Source organism: Triticum aestivum, chromosome 6D (assembly GCF_018294505.1).
Source record: "Triticum aestivum cultivar Chinese Spring chromosome 6D, IWGSC CS RefSeq v2.1, whole genome shotgun sequence".
NCBI lineage: Eukaryota > Viridiplantae > Streptophyta > Magnoliopsida > Poales > Poaceae > Triticum > Triticum aestivum.
This window is the reverse complement of record NC_057811.1, coordinates 408,414,163-408,435,104: the sequence shown is the minus strand read 5'-3', so window position 1 is coordinate 408,435,104 and position 20,942 is coordinate 408,414,163. Positions and strand designations below refer to the sequence as shown.

At 46.5% G+C, this 20,942-nt stretch overlaps 1 protein-coding gene and 1 pseudogene across 2 annotated transcripts; one reads left to right on the top strand and one right to left on the bottom strand.

The window, feature by feature from the left end:
• Positions 1–118: 118 nt before the first annotated feature.
• Positions 119–5,288, top strand: LOC123145433 (MACPF domain-containing protein At1g14780). Of its 2 annotated transcripts, none has more exons than XM_044564840.1 (7): positions 119–558; positions 2,491–2,732; positions 3,196–3,481; positions 3,584–3,767; positions 4,014–4,139; positions 4,221–4,285; positions 4,373–5,288. In XM_044564840.1, exons 1-7 carry the CDS (start codon positions 316–318, stop codon positions 5,111–5,113), a joined length of 1,887 nt encoding a protein of 628 aa, XP_044420775.1. In that variant the 5' UTR covers positions 119–315; the 3' UTR covers positions 5,114–5,288. The 2 variants fall into 2 exon arrangements, with proteins under 2 accessions (XP_044420775.1, XP_044420776.1); XM_044564841.1 differs by having other exon boundaries at positions 126–558; positions 3,970–4,139.
• A 119-nt stretch (positions 5,289–5,407) lies between these two features.
• LOC123145432 (probable RNA-dependent RNA polymerase 1) lies at positions 5,408–11,670 on the bottom strand (annotated as a pseudogene).
• Positions 11,671–20,942: the final 9,272 nt, after the last annotated feature.

Genomic DNA, 20,942 nt, shown 5'->3' with positions numbered 1-20,942 from the left:
TCTTGATTCAAAACTCAGGAACCAAGCTCGTTTCAAGTAAAAAATGAGGGAGAATCATTCTCATTTGATTGGAGAGAGAAAGTGACACATCCTAGTTCCATTCACACCAAGAACCAACCGAACATTAACAATCCCTGTAGGCTGTAGCTCCCCTTCAGACTTCAGTTTCTGGACAACTTCCTGGCGCAAGCAATGCCCATATATATAGGTCAACTTGCCGCCTAGCTACCCGGCCAGCAAGAAGTCATGGCGGGGAGCGTAGCGGAGCAGCGGCCATAGGAGCCGGGAGGCGGAGACCTGCCGACCGACCGACTCATGGCCGTGGCGGCGGCGGCGGAGAAGGCGGTGCGGTGCCTGGGGCTGGGGTTCGACATGACGTGCGACCTCAGGCTCAAGTTCTGCAAGCACTCCGGCGGCTGCGTGGTCGCCAGGAGCCCCGGCGAGGCGGCGCCGGCCGCCGTGCCGGGCGTCGGCGTGGTCCGCGACATGCCCGCCGACGTCAAGTGCGGCAAGGGCGACCGCGTCCGCTTCAAGTCCGACGCGCTCGAGTTCAACAAGGTTAGCACGCCGCATACTCAAAATAACACAAGCATTCGTTCTGCATGATCACAGTTTTCGATCATCCGATCGCTTCTTCTGTTTGAGCTTCCTCAATCCCGTTTCGCAAGATTTGCGCATACGTGTACGTTGCTAGTAAGTAGAAGAAAGAAATCGGAGCCAAACGAGACGCAATGGAGTGAAAGTCAAGCTATTTTTTCTGAACATAATCGGTGGGATTCTGCAGTTAAGCTCTCTGAAACTTTGGCCAAATTAATTAAGTGTTGCTGATAAGATTAAGCGCAAGAAACTGGAGCAAGACGAAACGCAATGAACTGAAGTAAGATCAGATATATATTTTTGGCCGTTTGTCCTTCTGCTGCTGGGAAAGTTCTCTGGGACTTTTGCTACTGGTAGATTTTTGCATTACAGAAATTGAGAAGCATCGTGAGCAATCAACCGGTTCGAGAATTAGCCGCCGGATTAATTAGTTTAGTTTGTCCGAGTAGGGAAAGCAACGCAAGTAGTAGTACGGTTGGTGTGAATGGTGGCTGCTATTTTAATTTCATTTGTTATTTCGCGAATGTGAATGAATGGTGGCTGCTTGCAGAGCTTTCGCTCATTAAATATCGATTTTGGGGGTGCTGACCACGCCTGTGCGGATGCGGTCCTACGTGATTCTCACGGACTGCACCAATCATCGACCTCTCCCCGATAAAAACAAACAACCATCGACCGTTCTCAATATTTTTGAGAGTTTTTTCCGGCAAAGGGTGAATTTTATTGGCTTGATATTTTCCGGGAGTATAAGCAAAATGTTGTCCATGTTTCCCTGCACTGTCGGCGTCAAATGCTCTTCGTTCCACTGGATCAAAATCAACCAACCAAAATCAAGATTAGATAGTAGATTTGGTTGGCCATAGCGTGTGGTCCTGCTGTCCTCATTACAGTATCCACCAATACAACTTCTTTGTTAATTCAAGTCAAATTTGGCTCCACAATTATGGTCACCCCTTACATAAACAAACACCACCTCGAATCGTGACGGTGCACTAGCAGCTGTTTGACTTTCACCACAAAAATCTGTAAGACGTACATCAAAACCGGAGAAATAACACTTACAAATATACGAAACAACTATTTTTCGATGTTAGTATTTCCGAAGGAGGACTGTAATAGCCGGCTAACATTCGATGTTTGGGGTGACATTTGCGAATATTTTCACAGACAGTTTCTTCAGATTCACATGACATTTTCTTTGGAATAATATGATATGTTTCTTTAGAGGGAGGCATTTTTCCTCAGAGGAAGTCATATTTCTTCTAAAACTGTTACTGTTTGATCTCGCGCACAGGAAAATGCGTTCGCTTGCCACCCCCTCCTAGGGACCGCTCGCTAGTTAGTACTCCCTCTGTTCCATATTAGTTGTCGCTCAAACGGATGTATCTAGCACGGACGTGGAGTTTCTACACCTGAGCTCATATGCTCCTGCTATGAATAGTAAAATAAATAAACATTTCAAAAAAATTTGAAATTTTTTTGTGGCATACTTTAAGAAATGTTTGTTGTGCATGCAAAATTTCGTCATCAAATGACATTGGTGGAAGGCATGGTAAAAAAACAAAATCGATACTCTAAAAATGTTACTTTCAAATGAATTTTGGAGCTCTGATTTTTTTTTTTGCCACGACCTCCACCAATGTGATTTCGTGATGAAATTTTGCATGCACAAGAAACATTTTTTAAAGTATGCCAAAAAAATTCAGAAGTTTTTGAAATGTTATTTATTTTACTGTTCATAGCAGGAGCATATGAGCTCAGGTGTAGAAAGCTACTTTCGATCTAGCACCGAGTATTTCCAAAGAAGAAATGACATATATAAATTTCTACTGAAAGAGAAACGCGCTTAATTAAAAAACTGATTTGGCGGGCATGCATGGTGTGCCGGTGCAGATGTCGGAGCTGTTCAACCAGCGGAGCTCGGTGGAGGGGAAGATCCCGTCGGGGCAGTTCAACGCGTGCTTCGACCTGGACAGCGGGTCGTGGGCGCAGGACGCGTCCTCCACCAAGTCCCTCGCCATGGACGGCTACTTCATCTCCCTCTTGGACCTCCGCCTCGACCGCCGCCCGCTCGCCCTCGCCGCCCACGTCCTCCGCGACGTCCCCGCCGCCTGGGACCCCGCCGCCATCGCAAGGTTCGCTCCCCTCCCCTCCTCCCTTCCTTTCTTTTTCTCACTATAAGTACGTAGACGGTACCAGTGCAGTACATGACTTTGACTGGTTCCACTTCCGTGTCGTGCTCGTGCCGACCGGCCCCGCGCACGCAAAGCGGTTCAGACGTCCATACTGAAACCTCTGACCGCAAACAGAAAATAACGTGGTTTATTTAGAGTACTGTATTAATCTAGTGCCAGGAAGATGCTACGGTGTCCATTTTTTCCTTCTCTGCCCGTCTTTGTTGAACGGTACAAGTACAGCATGTGGCGGCCCGGGCTCTGAACGTGTCGCCATTGACAAACCGGAGCGCGACACATGCCGCCGGTTTGGTCCTATCAGGCAGACAGACCCGTAGTTTTCAGACACTGACAGTCTGGTCGACAGACACTTTGTATGAACGAACGTCACTGACCTGTGCATGAACGTTGTGCGTGCGTGCAGCTTCATCGAGAAGTACGGGACCCACGTGGTGGTGGGGCTGAGCATGGGCGGGCAGGACGTGGTGTGCGTGCGGCAGGCCGCGTCGTCGCCGCTGTCGCCGGCGGAGATCAGGGGCCATCTCGACCGGCTCGGCGACGAGCTCTTCTCCGGCGCCTGCGCCGTGCCGCCGCCCCACGCCAGGTCCAGGTCCAAGCTCGCGAGGACGCCGGAGGCCTTCAACGTGTTCGACGCGCAGGTGGCGCAGCAGCGGCTGCAAGGGATCACCACCCTCGTCTCATCCAAGGAGGTAGGTGATTGATTAACTGGCTAATACTGTCATTTAGTGAGTGATTAACACTACGATATGGTGGTACTAATAATTTTACTCTTTTATGTTGCGTGCGTGCAGGGGGTGACGGTGATATACTCGAAGCGGGGAGGGAACACGACGGTGAGCAGCCACGCGGAGTGGCTCCCCACCGTGCCGGCGGCGCCCGACGTGATCAACGCCAAGCTCGTGCCCATCACCTCCCTGCTCCGGGGCGTCGCCGGCACCGGCTTCCTCTCGCACGCCATCAACCTCTACCTCAGATGTGAGCGCACCTACTATACATCTACATGCATGCCATCCCATGTCGATGTCACACTCCTCTGCTTAGCCTAATTGAAGCCAGCGTCCAATAGTGCACCGTAGAAATTTTCTTTCTTCGAGAATCAATGTTACAAGCAAGTAACTGTCCGTGCTCAATAATTGCATTCAAAAGTGACGCGTGATCTGCCAAATGACTGTTACAGATAAGCCGCCGTTGGCTGACCTGAGGTACTTCCTGGATTTCCAGCATCACAGAATGTGGGCCCCGGTGCTGGGCGAGCTGCCCCTCGGCCCCTGCTCCAACCGCCAGGGCTCCGGCCCGGCCCTGCACTTCAGCCTGCTCGGCTCCAAGCTCTACGTCAGCTCCAGCCAGGTATTTTCAATCAGAGACAAAAAAAGATTGTTTGATGATTGATACATGATCATGTGACATGACGAAAATATATGTATGCAGGTGGTTGTGTCGAATTTGCCGGTCACCGGGATGAGGCTGCACCTCGAGGGCAAGAAGAACAACCGGTATATAATTAAGCCTGCCTACTCGTGACATTCTCCCACGAATTTGGTGCAACGCGTGACTGACAGTGACAACTTCATGTGCATCAGGCTAGGCATCCACCTGCAGCACCTGTCGGCCACGCCGACGTTCATCGCCGCCGTGCAGGCGCGGGCCGGCATGCCGCCGGCGTGGCGGGGCTCCGAGGCGGTCACCGACGACCACCGCTACTACGAGCCGGTGCAGTGGCGGATGTTCGCGCACGTCTGCACCGCGCCGGTCAAGTACGACCCGCGGTGGCACCACTCCCACTCCGACGGCGACGACGGCCGCCGCGCCGCCTACGTCGTGACCGGCGCGCAGCTCCACGTCATGGCGCGCGACTCCACCACCGTGCTGCACCTCCGGCTGCTCTACTCGGAGCTGCCCGGCTACGCCGTCGTGCAGTCCAGGTGGGGGCGCGGCGCGGCGAGGACGGCGTCGGGGAAGTGGCCGTCGTCGTCGAGCTTCCTGTCCATGCCCTTCTCGGGGTCGTCTTCGTCGTCGTCGTCCGGTGGCGCTGGCGGCCAGAAGCGAGGGCCCCCGCTGGTGGTGGCGAACATCAACTCCGGCGTGTTCGCCGGCGGGCCGCCGGTGCCCGTGGGCGCGCAGAAGCTGCTCAAGTTCGTGGACACCTCGCAGGTGACCATGGGCCCGCACGACAGCCCCGGGTACTGGCTCGCCACCGGCGCCAGGCTCGACGTCGACAAGGGCAAGATCTCGCTGCACGTCAAGTTCTCCCTGCTCGCCCCGTCGCCTTCTTGACAGTAACAGAGTCTGTACAGTTCTCTTCTCCTGATGCCAAATGCTAACTGAACCCTGTAATTAACACCAAGGCCCCTGCTTCTCACGTTTCTCATTTCTACCATCCTTTCGGATTTTTTTGGTTGGATTCTGTAAATGCTGCAGCGCAACGAGTGTAAATTCATACGTACTGTAAAACCAGAGGTACTGTTTTGATAGAGCAAGGAAAAAGATTCATTGATACTGGTCATACAATCAAGCTGAAGTTGGGTCTTCCATACATTTCAAATTTTCAGTGCAAGCACAGGATTAATAAGAACATGCAGCACGAATATGACCTAAAAGCAGGGGAAACCTAGGTATGATCACAGATCAAACCACAGAAATACATTCAACGACTGCATCCAAATGCCCACAAGGTTCGCAGTACTTCATAGCCACATGTACATCAACACATCTGAGTCAACAATTACAATCGCTCTTCGGCGATCATTCTAGCACAAGAATCGACATGTTCAAATATATGTACAAGACCAACAACGACCTGATGGTCGCGCTCACCCGAATATCGTGCTCCGTCTCATTCTGTTCTGGAGATCGAGCATCTTCCTGACAAAGTTCTTCTTCCGCTTGATTTGAATCAGCTTGTCATAGACACACCACGGAAAGCTGATGAAGTGTGGCCGGTGATCATATCCTTCATTGTAGCAACCCCAGTACTCAGGGTGATAGGTAACATGATACCAAGCGGATGCCTTGGCGTCCGAGGCCTCGTGACCATCTCCGCTCTCATCTGAACCCATCTCGCTGAACCATGACCTTGCTTCCTTCCGCAAAGATTTCACCGCCAGTTTGATAGCATCGGCGTCGTTCTTCTTGGTAAAATTATTTGCCATCTTAAGAATGCATCCACTTATTATCTCAGCCTCACTATTTATTCCGTAGTGCTCCATCAGATTACCCAGCTTGAAGTCATACTGTTCCTTGAACCACACAGCTTCCGTAATGTAGTCTTGGTAGCCATCAACTATCAAATCAGTGTCATAAGACCGCCTTGCCACATCCTTTGTGAAGTGTCCAATGTGAGGGTTCTGCTTCTTAATTTCCCGGTAGAGCTTCCCTATTATTCCCTCGGATACATAGGTAGCCCTGTCGAGCTTCTCCATGAAATCTGGATACTCCTTCACATGTAGTTCAGGCGGAATTTGAGCCGGCACTCCTGTCTTTGGGTAATCAACAGCAATGGAGAAGAGCTCTGCCAGCTTAATGCATGGTGTACTTTCAGCCTTCAGGATTTCCCTATCCGCAAAGACTACGTGCGCGTTGGCAATAATTCCCAGACTCTCGTTAACTATGTAATTTGTGAAATACTCATGTACTTCCTGCATGATATTAGAGTGGTTCCAAAGCAGGGTGTCAGATTTGTTTTACAAGATGCTTGGAATTTCCTTGCAAGTAATAGACAATGAGAAGAAACAGATTTATCTTCCTACTTCCTCCGATCCAAAACGTAGGTCCTTCTAGTCTTTTCAATTCCATCCAAAATGTAGGTCCTTCTACATTCGCAATACACTTCTCATGTGTTCCAATCTAGCCCCACATTAGTCTCATCAAGAATTGAGCCTATACTGTAGCACTTACTGTATTGGAAGGAACAGAGAGCGATGAAATGAATGAAGGGTAACATTGGCATGTTACCACCACCCCTAGTTCATGTGCTCAACTCTAAAAAGATCTACATTTTGGACTGGTGGAAGTACAAACAAATAAATTAAAACCATGCAGACTCAGAAAGTAGGTTTAAGTAGTCAACTCTTCAGAAATGCAAGAACCAGAATCGAAAGGAAATTCACAATCAGAAGCACGACTAAATGACAGTTCATGGCAACAGCCAACAGGTGTACAGACGTTATCGTGAATGGCATGAAAAATGAACAATCTGGGCTACAAACATAAAATACCTCAATCATAACATCATGGTCTAATGTTTCTGTTGGTGCTGGAGTATAGTCCATAGGCGCCACCATACGAGTTGGAATGAGATCTGGGTCCCATGAAACAAAATATATGTCCCCATCAAGATCACTCCCTGAACATTCATTAGGATGAGGCCTGCATGAACAAAATTCAACATTGATTTCAATAACAAAGGACAAACAAAACAAGAGTAGTACATCCAAGAAATAGTAAAGGATCACATGACATCCATGAGGAGCGCCTAAACTTCACTAGCAAAAGGTTCTTCGATTTAAATGTACAAAACTATTTCACTTTCAACTGATGCTTTCTACCAAATCAGAAAGAACATTATTCCAGAAATGAGATTTTGCTAAAAAAAATTACTGGAAAACATAGAAGAATGCATTACTAAATACTTGCCTTGGCCCCAGCTGTGGAAAGACAACACAGTTAACCATGTGGCCCAGAAGAGGACTTTGAACAGCCTGGAGAATACGGATATCACCAGGGTGGATGCAAGGGTTTTTGGCAACGACAACTTTTCCAGTTACGATGGACTTTCCACGGTCATCTGCACTATTAGAAGCTTGAATGAATACCTATCCGTACTTCAGTGTGCGGGTTTCATCCAGGCATCCCATCATTGCTCGTCCTTTTGGGACAAATATCCTTGACCTCGTTTTCAATTCTAGCAGCTTGGATGCTCTAAAGGTTTGTAGAAGCATAGAAACATATGGTTCAAGATCCGGCTGGTAGCCACATAACAGCAACTCTTTAACAACATTTGTAACCTCACCCATGGGCATAAGCTCAATTGCATCAATAGCAGCTTGTGGTTCAGCTACCATTCTGTTCAACTGCTTCACAGCTTCTTGTTGCTTCAGTTCAAATATGCTATCTCTGACTCCGAGTGTCGAAAGAAGAGTGATTAACTGCCGGTTCAGGAAACATGGCTGGTACTTGCTGTATGCAAGGACATCAAGTGTAATGTTTTCTGACTGAAACTTTGACATGCTTTTTCTTAAAGATAGTTTCCAGCGTGATGTTGGATCAATAGCGACAACACCTTTGTAACCTCCATACCTTATTTGGAAAGCGGAGGGAGTAAAGCGGGTCAAGTTGCACTTCTTAGACACTTCATCTGCAAAATCAGCTGAAATGGTTCCAATTCCATCCGAGAATACATACTTTGTTCCGTTTGTTACATCTGGAGCTTCTTTCACCTCGTACTTATGCACTTTCAAAGTTTCTGTTGAGGAACTAAAAGACTGACCAAGCCTTGCAGCATACTTTGCCACATTTCTAATATTACGGAAGTCCCCCATCCACTCCCTGATGTCACTGGCAGATAACCCCGGCCGAGAAGCAAACATCCATGCAGAGTTATCTCGGAGCTGGCTTGAAGAAAAAGCCAGAAAGTCAAAGTGCTTGTCACCGATAGTGATGCCATTTGAAAGGACCGAAAGAACTCTGTTATAAAGAGCAGTCCTCCTTGTATTATTTCCTGGAGCAGAGCGTTGTGATAAATCAGTTGAACGAAGCTTCTCACAGTCCTCATCAACAAACGAAATCCGAAGGAAGTTATCCAAATCAGCAGCGTAATGCCGTACAACACGATTCGAGACATTAATCTCAGGACCATAAAAGTACACTTTCGCAGGGGTAATTTGCACCCTGTAGACATATACCAACCCATCATCATCCAGGGTTATGTTTGGTGATTTTAACATGTAGCGTGATCTCCGATTTTTTTTGTATTGTTCAGATAACCACTTTGTTGGATTCAAACAAGTCTTTTTTAGGTATGACATCTTTTCAAGTGCACGCTTTATATGGTCAATACATTCATATCCTGGGCTGACCAGACGGTAGAAGTTGTCATCAAGTGTTGGCCCACTAAGTGTCCCATTCTGAACCAAGTGGTTGATCTTAAAGAGTATCTCGTAGGGGACGTCAGTGAAATGATGAGATTTCACAACTGGAACAAAGCAAGTATTGCTTGAATATGAATGTCCACGCTGGAGATGGAAGACGTCATCGTGTACTTCATAGTAAACAAAGTACTCTCGGATGTTCGGGAGATAACAAATATGTGGTAGCTCCAGACATAGGATATATGATTGCCCAATGCTGGCTGATGGAGTAAAATCAGTTGTTCTGGTCCACTGGTCATCTGTATCATCCCTAAAATAGTTGAATAAAGGATCATCGTACATAGAACCAGAACGGCGTATGTTTTGTTCATAAATTTTCGGGGCAGCTTGAACCTGAGAAACGGATACATTTCTCCAACTGAGGTTATCAAAATCTCTGAGCTTTCAACAAACAGAAACAACTAGATGTAACTTAAAAATGGTTACAGATGTTGATCGGCATTTAAAGATGCATGCAAGTATGCAACCATTGAGGAAATACTGGAAACTGTATTATAGCAATTGGTGTTCCCAATTCATCATCTTGGGCTATAAATTAAAACTCAACTAGCATAACTTTATATGGATTACTGTTGTATACTTAACAACACACAAACATTTTCCCAGTATATATAATATAACAGAAGAATCAAGAAAGAGCAAACACTACCAACAAAGCTGAACTCTACAAAATTCAAGTGCACCTTCAGCATTCCAAACACAGCAAAATGATCAATGACCAAAAGGCAACAAAATGAAATATAGCAACTATATTGTTTCTGGCACAAGTTGACAGGCAGAAGAAAAGACATGTGTATGAACTATTTTAATATTTACAAAAACATATTTACATCTGTCATGGAGAAGCCGTAATATGAAGACAATAGTTATACACTTGGAACAATGTGAACTCAGTAATGTACTTATACTGTACTCTACGATTCGTAGCAGCAGAAAAGGAAAATGATTTGCAATTAAAAATACTATGAATTCATGAAAAGCATGTCCAGCATACATATACATGTGTTGTACAACTAACATACCTGAATCAGAAGGAACTTTTTTTGCAACCCAGGTGGACGATGAAGCTGGATCTCCCATATGCTCTCGTAGGAGAGTTCAAGTTTGTATTTCTTCGAGTTGTAGATCAGGCAAAAGTCAATCCTCTTCATAGCAAATCCAAACTCAACGGAAACATTTGTTCCGCTCCACAGAACAGATAGAGCTTTTTCCCTCAGAAGGCAGCCAAAATGCAGTGTTGCATCCTGTAGATTAAAAATCGTAGTTCTTGGTCTTGGAACAATGTCACGCTCTGCATATCGGGCCTTCAGATGATTACTTCCACTCCTAAGTGCATTCCGTCGGGCCGCATTCAACACCAGCGAAGCATGTGCCTCGGACTGGAACTGAACAATGGCAAAAGATTTTGAGTTTGCAGAGATGTTCTTTGGGGGCCTGAGCTTGATCGCAAAGACGTTGCCAGTACCAACAATTTGTTCCAACAAATCCTTGACATGGTCAGCATTGACAGTTGAAGGAAACCCTGACACCTGAATAGTCTTGCTGCCCATGATTATGGTTCATACCAAAACTACAGCAGTGCATAATCATGATTAAAGAAACAGTCAGTCACTGGAAAGCATAGACAGATCTGCAGATATATGTCAGGTCTTCTATGTACTATTTAGGAAGAAATCTATGTTGCAGTTTTACATTTGAGTTCTTTTATTTGGATCTCTTCTAAACTAATAAAGAAGTAAGGAATGTATGGAATGTCAAACACTGGTAATAGTAATAGTAATAAATAAACAATCAAACGGTTTCACCCAAAACTAAGTAGTAGTAGATCCGTATGCAACGGTTTCACCCAAAACTAAAAACTGCAGTGGCATAAATCCCGTTACAATGCAGTAACGTAAACATGCCGACAAAAGAACAGACATCCCACTTCGTCGGGCACTAGCAAGCAGACAGCTCGGGTAAAGCAAGAAACCAACAACAGCTAAAAAGGTCAACGGCAAAAAATAGGCGAACCCAAAGATTTGTCCATAAAACAATCAGGGACGTACATTCCCCCCGAGCTCTACACCCGCTACGATTCTTCACCTGCCCTGTTTATTCGTTCCGAAAAGAAATGCAACACCCTCCTCTATTATTGGAGAAGCAGGGGCGGGCAGAGCTTGGGGTTTGGGGGTTTAGTCGAATCCCCCAAAATTCAGGAAGACAAGCCGCGCTCGAACCTGAGCACCAAATCCCATCGCAAAAACTGTGATCGATCTAACCTACACGAAGAAAACTCCGATCGATCTCGCGCGCTGCAGAGGAAGAGCCTAACGGAGCCGCGGACGAAGCGAGCAAGCTGCGAACGATTCGGGGCCCGGCTGCTCAATGCCACCACAGCAGAGCAAAGACGGAAGAACCCCCGACAACGAAACGCGCTCGCGGGGACGATCCGTCCCCGATCGAGCTAGGGTTCCTTACCAGCAGCAGAAGGAAGGGACGAAGCCGGCCCCACCCCAGCCCAGGACCAGCGGCAGGAATGGCTTTTTGTCGGCCGCTCGCTCCCGTCGCCGCCGGCGCAGCAGGTCGCGAGGCGGGGAGCGGGGAGCGGAGAGCGGCGGCGGGAGTCCGATGGATCTGAGGGTTGGGAATGGGGGAGGACGGATGGGCGAGGGGAGGGGAGGGGAGGCGGAGCTGACGATTGCCCGATGGTTTTGTCGCCGAGGCGGAGGCGAGGAGACTGGGGAGGAGGACTTGAGGAGTGTCGGTCAATGTGCACGTAATATTAAAAGCAACTGGGTTGGTGGGACCGGGGGGTGCGGGGGGTATGGAATGGAGTGGGATGGAGGGGCCCGATATGTCCAAGGTTCGTTAATTGCGCTCCGAAATCTTCAACGGATAGGCAAACAATAAAAAGTCCCATTTCTATTAAATTTTTTTAGATTTTTAGATAATGCGCTAGTTTTTTTCAATCAAACAGAGAAACATCGTCAACAATCAATCCACGGATCGATTGAGGTGGGTTATCCATCCACAATGACAGAGGATGAACCCTTGCCATGCTCGTTAGCTCATGGACAACACTATTTGTGGCACGCATATAATGCTCGATAATAATCTTCTCGTCTTTGATGATTGGAGGAGCCACGGTAGGAGCAGGGGCTCCCTTATTCATAAAGTTCACCAGCTCCGCACAATCAGACTGCACCATGAGGTACCAGACTCAGATATTCAAAGATAGCTCCATGCCTCTCTTAAGCACCATGCCCTCCACGGTTTGAGGATCGATGGTCGATCCAATATGCAAGTTCTGTGCTGCAACGAAATCCCCTTGGTCATTCCAAACAACCAGTGTCGTAGCGAGGATCCACCCAAGCCCAGGCCAGCCTTGTATCTACAGTGATTACTGTTGCTACAGTCAAGAAAGGGATTGCTTGTTGAGCCCCGGGCCATGGCCCTGGCAGCCTGAGGCATGCGTATGCCTTGCGAACAATGGCTCCACAAGTTGTAAAACCATCCTCGTACGAAAAGGACACATCAACATTGAGCTTTAGCATGTCGGTTGGAGGTTTTGTCCATGAGGGTTGTTGTGCCAGATGAGCTATTGTACCTCAAGCGCGAGTACAACTAATCACCATGCTTTGAATGGAAGCAGTTGATTGTCGTATGAGCTAAGATCGAGACGTACTCATGAGGATGATCCGTCCGACAAAGTGGGGTTCCTTACCAGCAGCGGAAGGAAGGGATGAAGCCGACCCCACCCCAGCCCAGGACCAACGGCAGGAATGGCTTTTTTGTCTGTCGCTCGCTCCCGACGTCGTCGGCGCGGCAAGTTGCAAGGCGGGGAGCAGACAACGGCAGCAGGAATCCGATGGATCTGGGGGACGGAATCGAGGAACATGGATGGGCGAGGGGAAGCGGAGCTGCCGATTGCCCTATGGTTTTGTCGCCGAGGCGGAGGCGAGGAGACTGTGAAGGGGGGCTTGAGGAGTGTTGGTCAATGTGCACACAACATTTAAAGAAACTGAGTTGGTGGGGCCGAGCGATGCGGGGTATGGAATGCAGGAGTGGAGTGGGATAGGTAGGGCCGGATATGTCGAAGGTTCGTTAACTGCGCTCTAAAATCTTCACGGATATAGGTAGGCAGTATAGTACTGGTTGTATTACTAATTTTTATATAGATTTTTAGATAATGCACTAACTTTATTTCGATCAACTCAATTAAACAGAGAAACATCATCAACAATCAATCCATGGATCGATTGAGGTTGGTTCTCCATCCACAATGACGAAGGATGAACCCTTGCCATGCTCGTTAGCTCATGGGCAACACTTTGTGGCATGCATATAATGCTCGATAATAATCTTCTCAAAACCTATACATCCATAATTCAAAAACAATATTCAATGATTGGAGAAGCCACGGTAGGAGCAGGGGCTCCTCTGTTCATAAAATTCACCAGCTGCGCACAAGCAGATTGCACCACGAGGTACCGGACTCCAATATATGAAGTTAGCTCCAGGCCTCTCTTAAGAGCCATGGCCCTCAATGGTTTAAGCATCGATGGTCGATCCAACGTGCAGGTCCTCTGCTGCAACGAAATCCCTTTTGTCATTTCGAACAATCTGTGTTATACTGAGGATCTGCCAAAGCCCCAGGCCAGCCTTGTATCTATATTGATTACTTTTACTATCACTACTTCTACAGTCAACGAAGGGATTGCTTGTTGCACCCCCGGATATGGCTCTGGCAGCCTAAAGCCTACATGTGCCCCTGCGAACAAAGGCTCCACAAGATGTAGAACTGTTCTCGTACGAAAAGGACGCATCAACATAGAGCTTTAGCATACCGGGATGGAGGTTTTCTCCATGAGGGTTGTTTTGTCGGATGAGCTACAGTACCTCCAGCCCAAATATAATTGATCGCCAGGCTTTGAATGGAAGCAGCTGATTGTCAATCGTTTGCACATTCTCGCAATAATCAACTTGCCTCATTTCCCACCAAATTACTGCACTATGGATTCTATCGAGATAGCTTTGTTCGCTTCCTTGTCCATAAATTAATTCTTCAAGAGCATCATATAATATAGCCCTCCCTGTCAATTTGCATGGCATGTCAATCGGATCACTGATTTCCAATCCTCTTAAAAAATGCTCGTCGACAAGTGTTGGGAAACGTAGTAGAAAAAATTGCCCTACGAACACCCAGGAACAATATGAAGATGCATATAGGGTTTGGATCAACGATAGTTACCGACTCCGGAGTGCAACGGAAGTAGGCGAGTCGGTGTAAATCATACTTGAAGTCCCTCGAACCATTGATGACGATCCTGCGAACCGCCCTCGAACGGAAGACCGAAAGCACGACCTCTCTACTTGGTTACAAGCGTACGGTCTTCACGATCCGGCAACACTTCGCCGTCCAAAGCTAATCATCGCCGGAGAATTAGGATGTGTTAGGTAGGCTGCAATAGGTCCAGCCAGGCCCGGGCGGGGAGTTTTCGGTCCGTTTGGTTGCCTATGCTACATTAAAAGTTGGCCCGCACGAACCTCAAAGCAGGTACGGTCTGGCTCTGGAGGAACGACCTAATAGACCTTTTTTGCGACTCGAGACATGCGTGGGGAAGCGTGGGAGACGACGGGACGTCTCATAACTCCCCTTGCTACCACACTCGGTAATTCACACGCACTCTCTTTCTCCCCCTCATCGCCCCTTCGGTTTCTCTGATGGCGGAGCCGCCGTCTTGTCGCGCCCCACCCACTCCGATCATCGCCGGCAGCAATCGCATCCAGGAGAGGTGGATTGCCGGCCTTGCCACCTCCGAACGGGATCTCGCGGTGGCAATCTGTGTGCCCTCTCCGTTCTGCACCATGCCGTCGCCACAGGCCAATGTAGTGCCTGCGTCGGTCGCTCCGGCTCCGCCACTGGAGCTGGAGCTCCTCTTCTTGGGCTCAATGCCCGTGGGTATTCAATACCCGTCGGCTCCGTTGTTTGTCGGGGCCTCTTATGGGGTCTTTTTACCCCCATTTGAGGATTTTCTCCCATGCGTCCAGTGGAATGGGAGGAGAGCTCGAGGACATCGGGCTCCTTGTCGAGCCGGCGCGCAACGAGGTCGACGGCAGCGGCCGTCGAAACGGCAGGTTCTTCTTCGGCGGCGGTGGCGGCACCCCTCTTCCCGCCGAGGTTTTCTCCACGGCTGGCGTACGCTCCACCGGAAACCCCCACTGTAAGCTCATATAATCTCCCCCTTGCTTCGTAGTTAGGGTTCTTAGGGTAGATTAGGTTGTCAACAGTGGATTTGATTTGATCCGAATAAACCAATTTTGGGGATGAATCTGTGTGCATGCCTATCATGTAGATGTTGTTCTTGTTGTTTGTGATGAATGCTAGTGCTAGATAAGATAGATGACAGTGAATGCTAGATGTTGTTCTAGCATTGTTCTTGATAGTGTCTGTGTTGTTCTTAGCAGTGTTCTTGCTGGTGTTATAGATGTTGTTCTAGCATTGTTCTTGTTGTTCTTAGCATTGTTCTTGTTGTTCTTAGCATTGATCTTGATGTTGTTCTTAGCATTGATCTTGATGCTATTCTTAGCATTGATCTTGATGTTGTTCTTGCCACGTTGTTAGTTTTGTTTACTCCACATTGTTGATGCTGCTATTCTTGCAGTGCTTGGCATTGTTCTTAATGTGTATGATATTCTGTTGTTACTCTTGTTGTGTATGTTAGTGGTGTTCTTCATAGGATGATCAACATATATAGTGTGTATGTTGTGCATTTTTCTTGCTGTTCTTAGGCTACATGAATGCATGATCAACATACACTACTGCAGGATGGTCCAAACGCGACACTACGATCAGAGACCCTTCGACGAAGCTGTGTGTGATGCCATAATCGCAAACGGTGGTGTAAAAGAACCATCAAAAAAGGTGCAAAACGTTTGCGATGACGGATGCATCAAACAGGGTTCAGATTTTAGTTGCGTGTGCGATGCAGGGCATACGGTTCAGTTAATTTAACTGTTTGCAATGAGGAGGAACAAAAGAAACGGACAACCAGATGAAGGTGTGTGCGATATACAACATACGGTTCACTAGGATGAACTGTGTGTGATAAGCTCGAATCCAAATCGGAGAAATGCGTCTTCATAGTATACCCAAAGGAGACTGTTGGGTACACCTTCTATCACAGATCCGAAGGCAAGATATTCGTTGCTAAGAATGGATCCTTTCTAGAGAAGGAGTTTCTCTCAAAAGAAGTGAGTGGGAGGAAAGTAGAACTTGATGAGGTAATTGTACCTTCTCCCGAATTGGGAAGTAGTTCATCACAGAAAACAGTTCCAGTGATGCCTGCACCAATTAGTGAGGAAGTTAATGATGATGATCATGAAACTTCGGATCAAGTTACTACCGAACCTCGTATGTCAACCAGAGTACGTTCCGCACCAGAGTGGTACGGTAATCCTGTTCTGGAAGTCATGTTACTAGACCATGACGAACCTACGAACTATGAGGAAGCGATGATGGGCCCAGATTCTGCGAAATGGCTTAAGGCCATGAAACCTGAGATGGGATCCATGTATGAAAACAAAGTATGGACTTTGATTGACTTGCCCGATGACCAGCAAGTCATAGAGAATAAATGGATCTTCAAGAGGAAGACGGACGCTGATAGTAGTGTTACTATCTACAAAGCTAGACTTGTCGAAAATGGTTTTTGACAAGTTCAAGGTGTTGACTACGATGAGATTTTCTCACTCGTAGCGATGCTTAAGTCTGTCTGGATCATGTTAGCAATTGCCACATTTTATGAAATCTGGCAAATGGATGTCAAAATTGCATTCCTTACGGGATTTCTTAAAGAAGAGTTGTATATGATGCAACCAGAAGGTTTTGTCGATCCTAAAGGTGCTAACAAAATGTGCAAGCTCCAGCGATCCATCTATGGACTGGTGCAGGCATCTCGGAGTTGGAATGTACGCTTTGATGAGTTGATCAAAGCATATAGTTTTATGCAGACTTGCAGTGAAGCCTGTATTTACAAGAAAGTGAGTGGGAGCACTACGGCCTTTCTGATAAGTATATGTGAGTGACATATTGTTGATCGAAAATGATGTAGAATTTTCTTGAAAGCATAAGGAGTGTTTGAAAGGAGCTTTTTCAAGAAAGACCTCGGTGAAGCTACTTACACATTGAGCATTAAGATCTATAGTGATAGATCAAGACGCTTGATAAGATTTTTCAATGAGTACATACCTTGACAAGATTTTGAAGTAGTTCAAAATGGAACAGTCAAAGAAGGAGTTCTTGCCTGTGTTGCAAGGTGTGAAGTTGAGTAAGACTCAAAACCCAACCACGACAGAAAATAGAAAGAGAATGAAAGTCATTCCCTATGCCTCAGTCATAGGTTCTATAAAGTATGCTATGCTGTGTACCAGACCTATTGTGTACCTCACCATGAGTTTGGCAAGAGGGTACAATAGTGATCCAGGAATGGATCACTGGACAGGGGTCAAAATTATCCTCAGTAGAATAAGGAAATATTTCTCGGTTATGGAGGTGATAAAGAGTTCATCGTAAAGAGTTACGTTGATGCAAGCTTTGACACCGATCTGGATGACCCTAAGTCTCAATCTGGATACATATTGAAAGTGGGAGCAATTAGCTAGAGTAGCTCTGTGCAGAGCATTGTAGACATAGAAATTTGCAAAAAATACATACGGATCTGAATGTTGCAGACCCGTAGACTAAAATTTATCTCACAAGCAAAACATGATCACACCTTAGTACTCTTTGGGTGTTAATCACATGGCGATGTGAACTAGATTACTGACTCTAGTAAACCCTTTGGGTGTTGGTCACATGGCGATGTGAACTATGGGTGTTAATCACATGGTGACGTGAACTATTGGTGTTAAATCACATGGCGATGTGAAACTAGATTATTGACTCTAGTGCAAGTGGGAGACTGAAGGAAATATGCCCTAGAGGCAATAATAAAGTTGTTATTTATATTTCCTTATATCATGATAAATGTTTATTATTCATGCTAGAATTGTATTAACCAGAAACTTAGTACATGTGTGAATACATATACAAACAGAATGTCCCTAGTATGCCTCTACTTGACTAGCTCGTTAATCAAAGATGGTTAAGTTTCCTAGCCATAGACATGTGTTGTCATTTGATGAACGGGATCACATCATTAGAGAATGATGTGATGGACAAGACCCATCCGTTAGCTTAGCACTATGATCGTTTAGTTTATTGCTATTGATTTATTCATGACTTATACATCTTCCTATGACTATGAGATTATGCAACTCCCGAATACCAGAGGAACACTTAGTGTGCTATCAAACATCACAACGTAACTGGGTGATTATAAAGATGCTCTAAAGGTGTCTCATATGGTGTTTGTTGGGTTGGCATAGATCGAGATTAGGATTCGTCACTCCGTGTTTCGGAGAGGTATCTCTGGGCCCTCTCGGTAATGCTCATCACTATAAGCCTTGCAAGCAATGTGACTAATGAGTTAGTTGCGGGATGATGCATTACGGAACGAGTAAAGAGACTTGTCGGTAACAAGATTGAACTAGGTATGATGATACCGACAATCGAATCTCGGGCAAGTAACATACCGATGACAAAGGGAACAATGTATGTCGTTATGCGGTTTGACCGATAAAGATCTTCATAGAATATGTAGGAACCAATATGAGCATCCAGGTTCCACTATTGGTTATTGACCGGAGATGTGTCTCGGTCATGTCTACATAGTTCTCGAACCCGTAGGGTCCGCACGCTTAACGTTCGATGACGATTTGTATTATGAGTTATGTGATTTGATGTACCGAAGGTTGTTCCGAGTCCCAGATGAGATCACGGACATGACGAGGAGTCTCGAAATGGTCGAGACATAAATATTGAGATATTGGAAGGCTATATTCGGACACTGGTATGGTTCTGGTGAAGTTCGGGTATTTTCCGGAGTACCGGGAGGTTACCGGAACCCCCGGGGGATTAATGGGCCTTAGTGGGCCTTAGTGGAGAAGAGAGAGGGCCGGCCAGAGGTGGCACGCGCCCCCCACTTGCCCAGTCCGAATTGGACAAGGGGAAGGGGGTGCCCCCCCTCCTTCCTTCTCTTCTCTCCTCTTTCCCTTCTTCTCCTTCTAGGACTAGGAAAGGGGGAAACCTACTCCTACTAGGAGTAGGATTCCTCCCCCTTGGCGCGCCCCTTGTGGACGGCCGGCCTCCTCCTCCCCTCCTTTATATACGGGGGAGGGGGCAACCCATAGACACACAAGTTGATCTTTAGCCGTGTGCGGTGCCCCCCTCCATAGTTTTCCACCTCGGTCATATTGTCGTAGTGCTTAGGCGAAGCCCTGCGTCGGTAACTTCATCATCACCGTCACCATGCCGTCGTGCTGACAAAACTCTCCCTCAGCCTCAACTGGATCAAGAGTTCGAGGGACGTCACCGAGCTGAACGTGTGCAGATCGCGGAGGTGCCGTGCGTTTGGTACTTGATCGGTTGGATCGCGAAGATGTTCGACTACATCAACCGCGTTACTAAACGCTTCCGCTTTCGGTCTACGAGGGTACGTGGACACACTCTCCCCGCTCGTTGCTATGCTTCTCCTAGATAGATCTTGCGTGATCGTAGGAATTTTTTTGAAATACTACGTTCCCCAACACTACGTTGACACGAGAAATTTTTTGAAAGCAATAAGAGGCAATGGATATCGTTTCGTCCCCAAAGGTGGGACGTTCCCTACCAAAACCATCGTGATTGTTGTGAGAAGCTCTGGTTTGTTAGAAGCATATACCCAAACCTGCCCCAAATGGGACAAAAAATTACCACGGCATGTTGATGCCGCTCCATGATAGCATGCCAAGTTTCATGAATTTCAGACGAGTTTTGGATTTACTAGAATTTAAAAACCAGGTATCTCAATGTTTGCGGCCGAGTGACGGTGGCAGGGTGATTGACATTCATTCTCATTTCTTACATGGGACCAAAGCATGCAACCAAGAACACATATTTGAATTTTCAACCAATTTATATGCATTAGAGCATGTGCACGTAGTTCAAATTTGAATTATGCACATAAATGCGTTGAAAACTCAATTAATGCATATAAATGTCCAAATGAACCCCGAAAAATCCCAAAAATTAACACAACACTCCTGTTGTTCTATGTTGACATTAGGAAAAAAATTGAAATCGAGAAGAGGCAATGGATATCGTTTCGTCCAAAAAGGTGAAACGTTCCCTACCGAAACCATCAGGCTTGTTGTGAGAAGCTCTGATTTGTGAGAAGCATATCCCCAAACCTTCCCCAAACGGGACAAAAAAATTACCATGGCATGTTGATGCCGCTCCATGACAGCATGCCAAGTTTAATGAATTTCAGACGAGCTTTGGATTTACTAGAATTTAAAAACCAGGTATCTCAATGTTTGCGGCCGAGTGACGGTGGCCGGGTGTTTGACATTCATTCTCATTTCTTGCATGGGACCTAAGCAGGCAACCAAGGACACATATTTTAATTTTCAACTAATTTATATGCATTAGAGCATGTGCCTGTAGTTCAAATTTGAATTATGCACATGAATGCATAGAAAACTCAGTTAATGTATAAAAATGTCCAAGCGAACCCCGAAAAATCACAAAAATTGACACAACACTCCTGTTGTTCTATGTTGACACTAGGAAAAAAAATTGAAATCGAGAAGAGGCAACGGATATCGTTTCGTCCAGAAAGGTGAAATGTTCCCTACCGAAACCATCACACTTGTTGTGAGAAGCTCTGATTTTTGAGAAGCTTATACCCAAACCTGCCCCAAATGTGACAAATTTTTTACCACGGCATGTTGATGCTGCTCCATGATAGCATGCCAAGTTTCATTAATTTCTGACGAATTTTGGATTTACTAGAATTACAAAAGCAAGTACGTCGACGTTTGCCGAAGAGCCACGGTGCCATGGTGTTCAAATTTCATCCCCATTTCTTGCATGGGACAT

What these genes read in the sequence shown, in the direction of transcription:
- LOC123145433 (XM_044564840.1), top strand. Translation starts at nt 316, where the DNA reads ATGGCCGTGGCGGCGGCGGCGGAGAAGGCGGTGCGGTGCCTGGGGCTG. An exon ending in GACCCCGCCGCCATCGCAAG is followed by an intron (nt 2,733 to 3,195) that starts GTTCGCTCCCCT and finishes GCGTGCGTGCAG; the next exon opens with CTTCATCGAGAAGTACGGGA. An exon ending in GAGGGCAAGAAGAACAACCG is followed by an intron (nt 4,286 to 4,372) that starts GTATATAATTAA and finishes CATGTGCATCAG; the next exon opens with GCTAGGCATCCACCTGCAGC.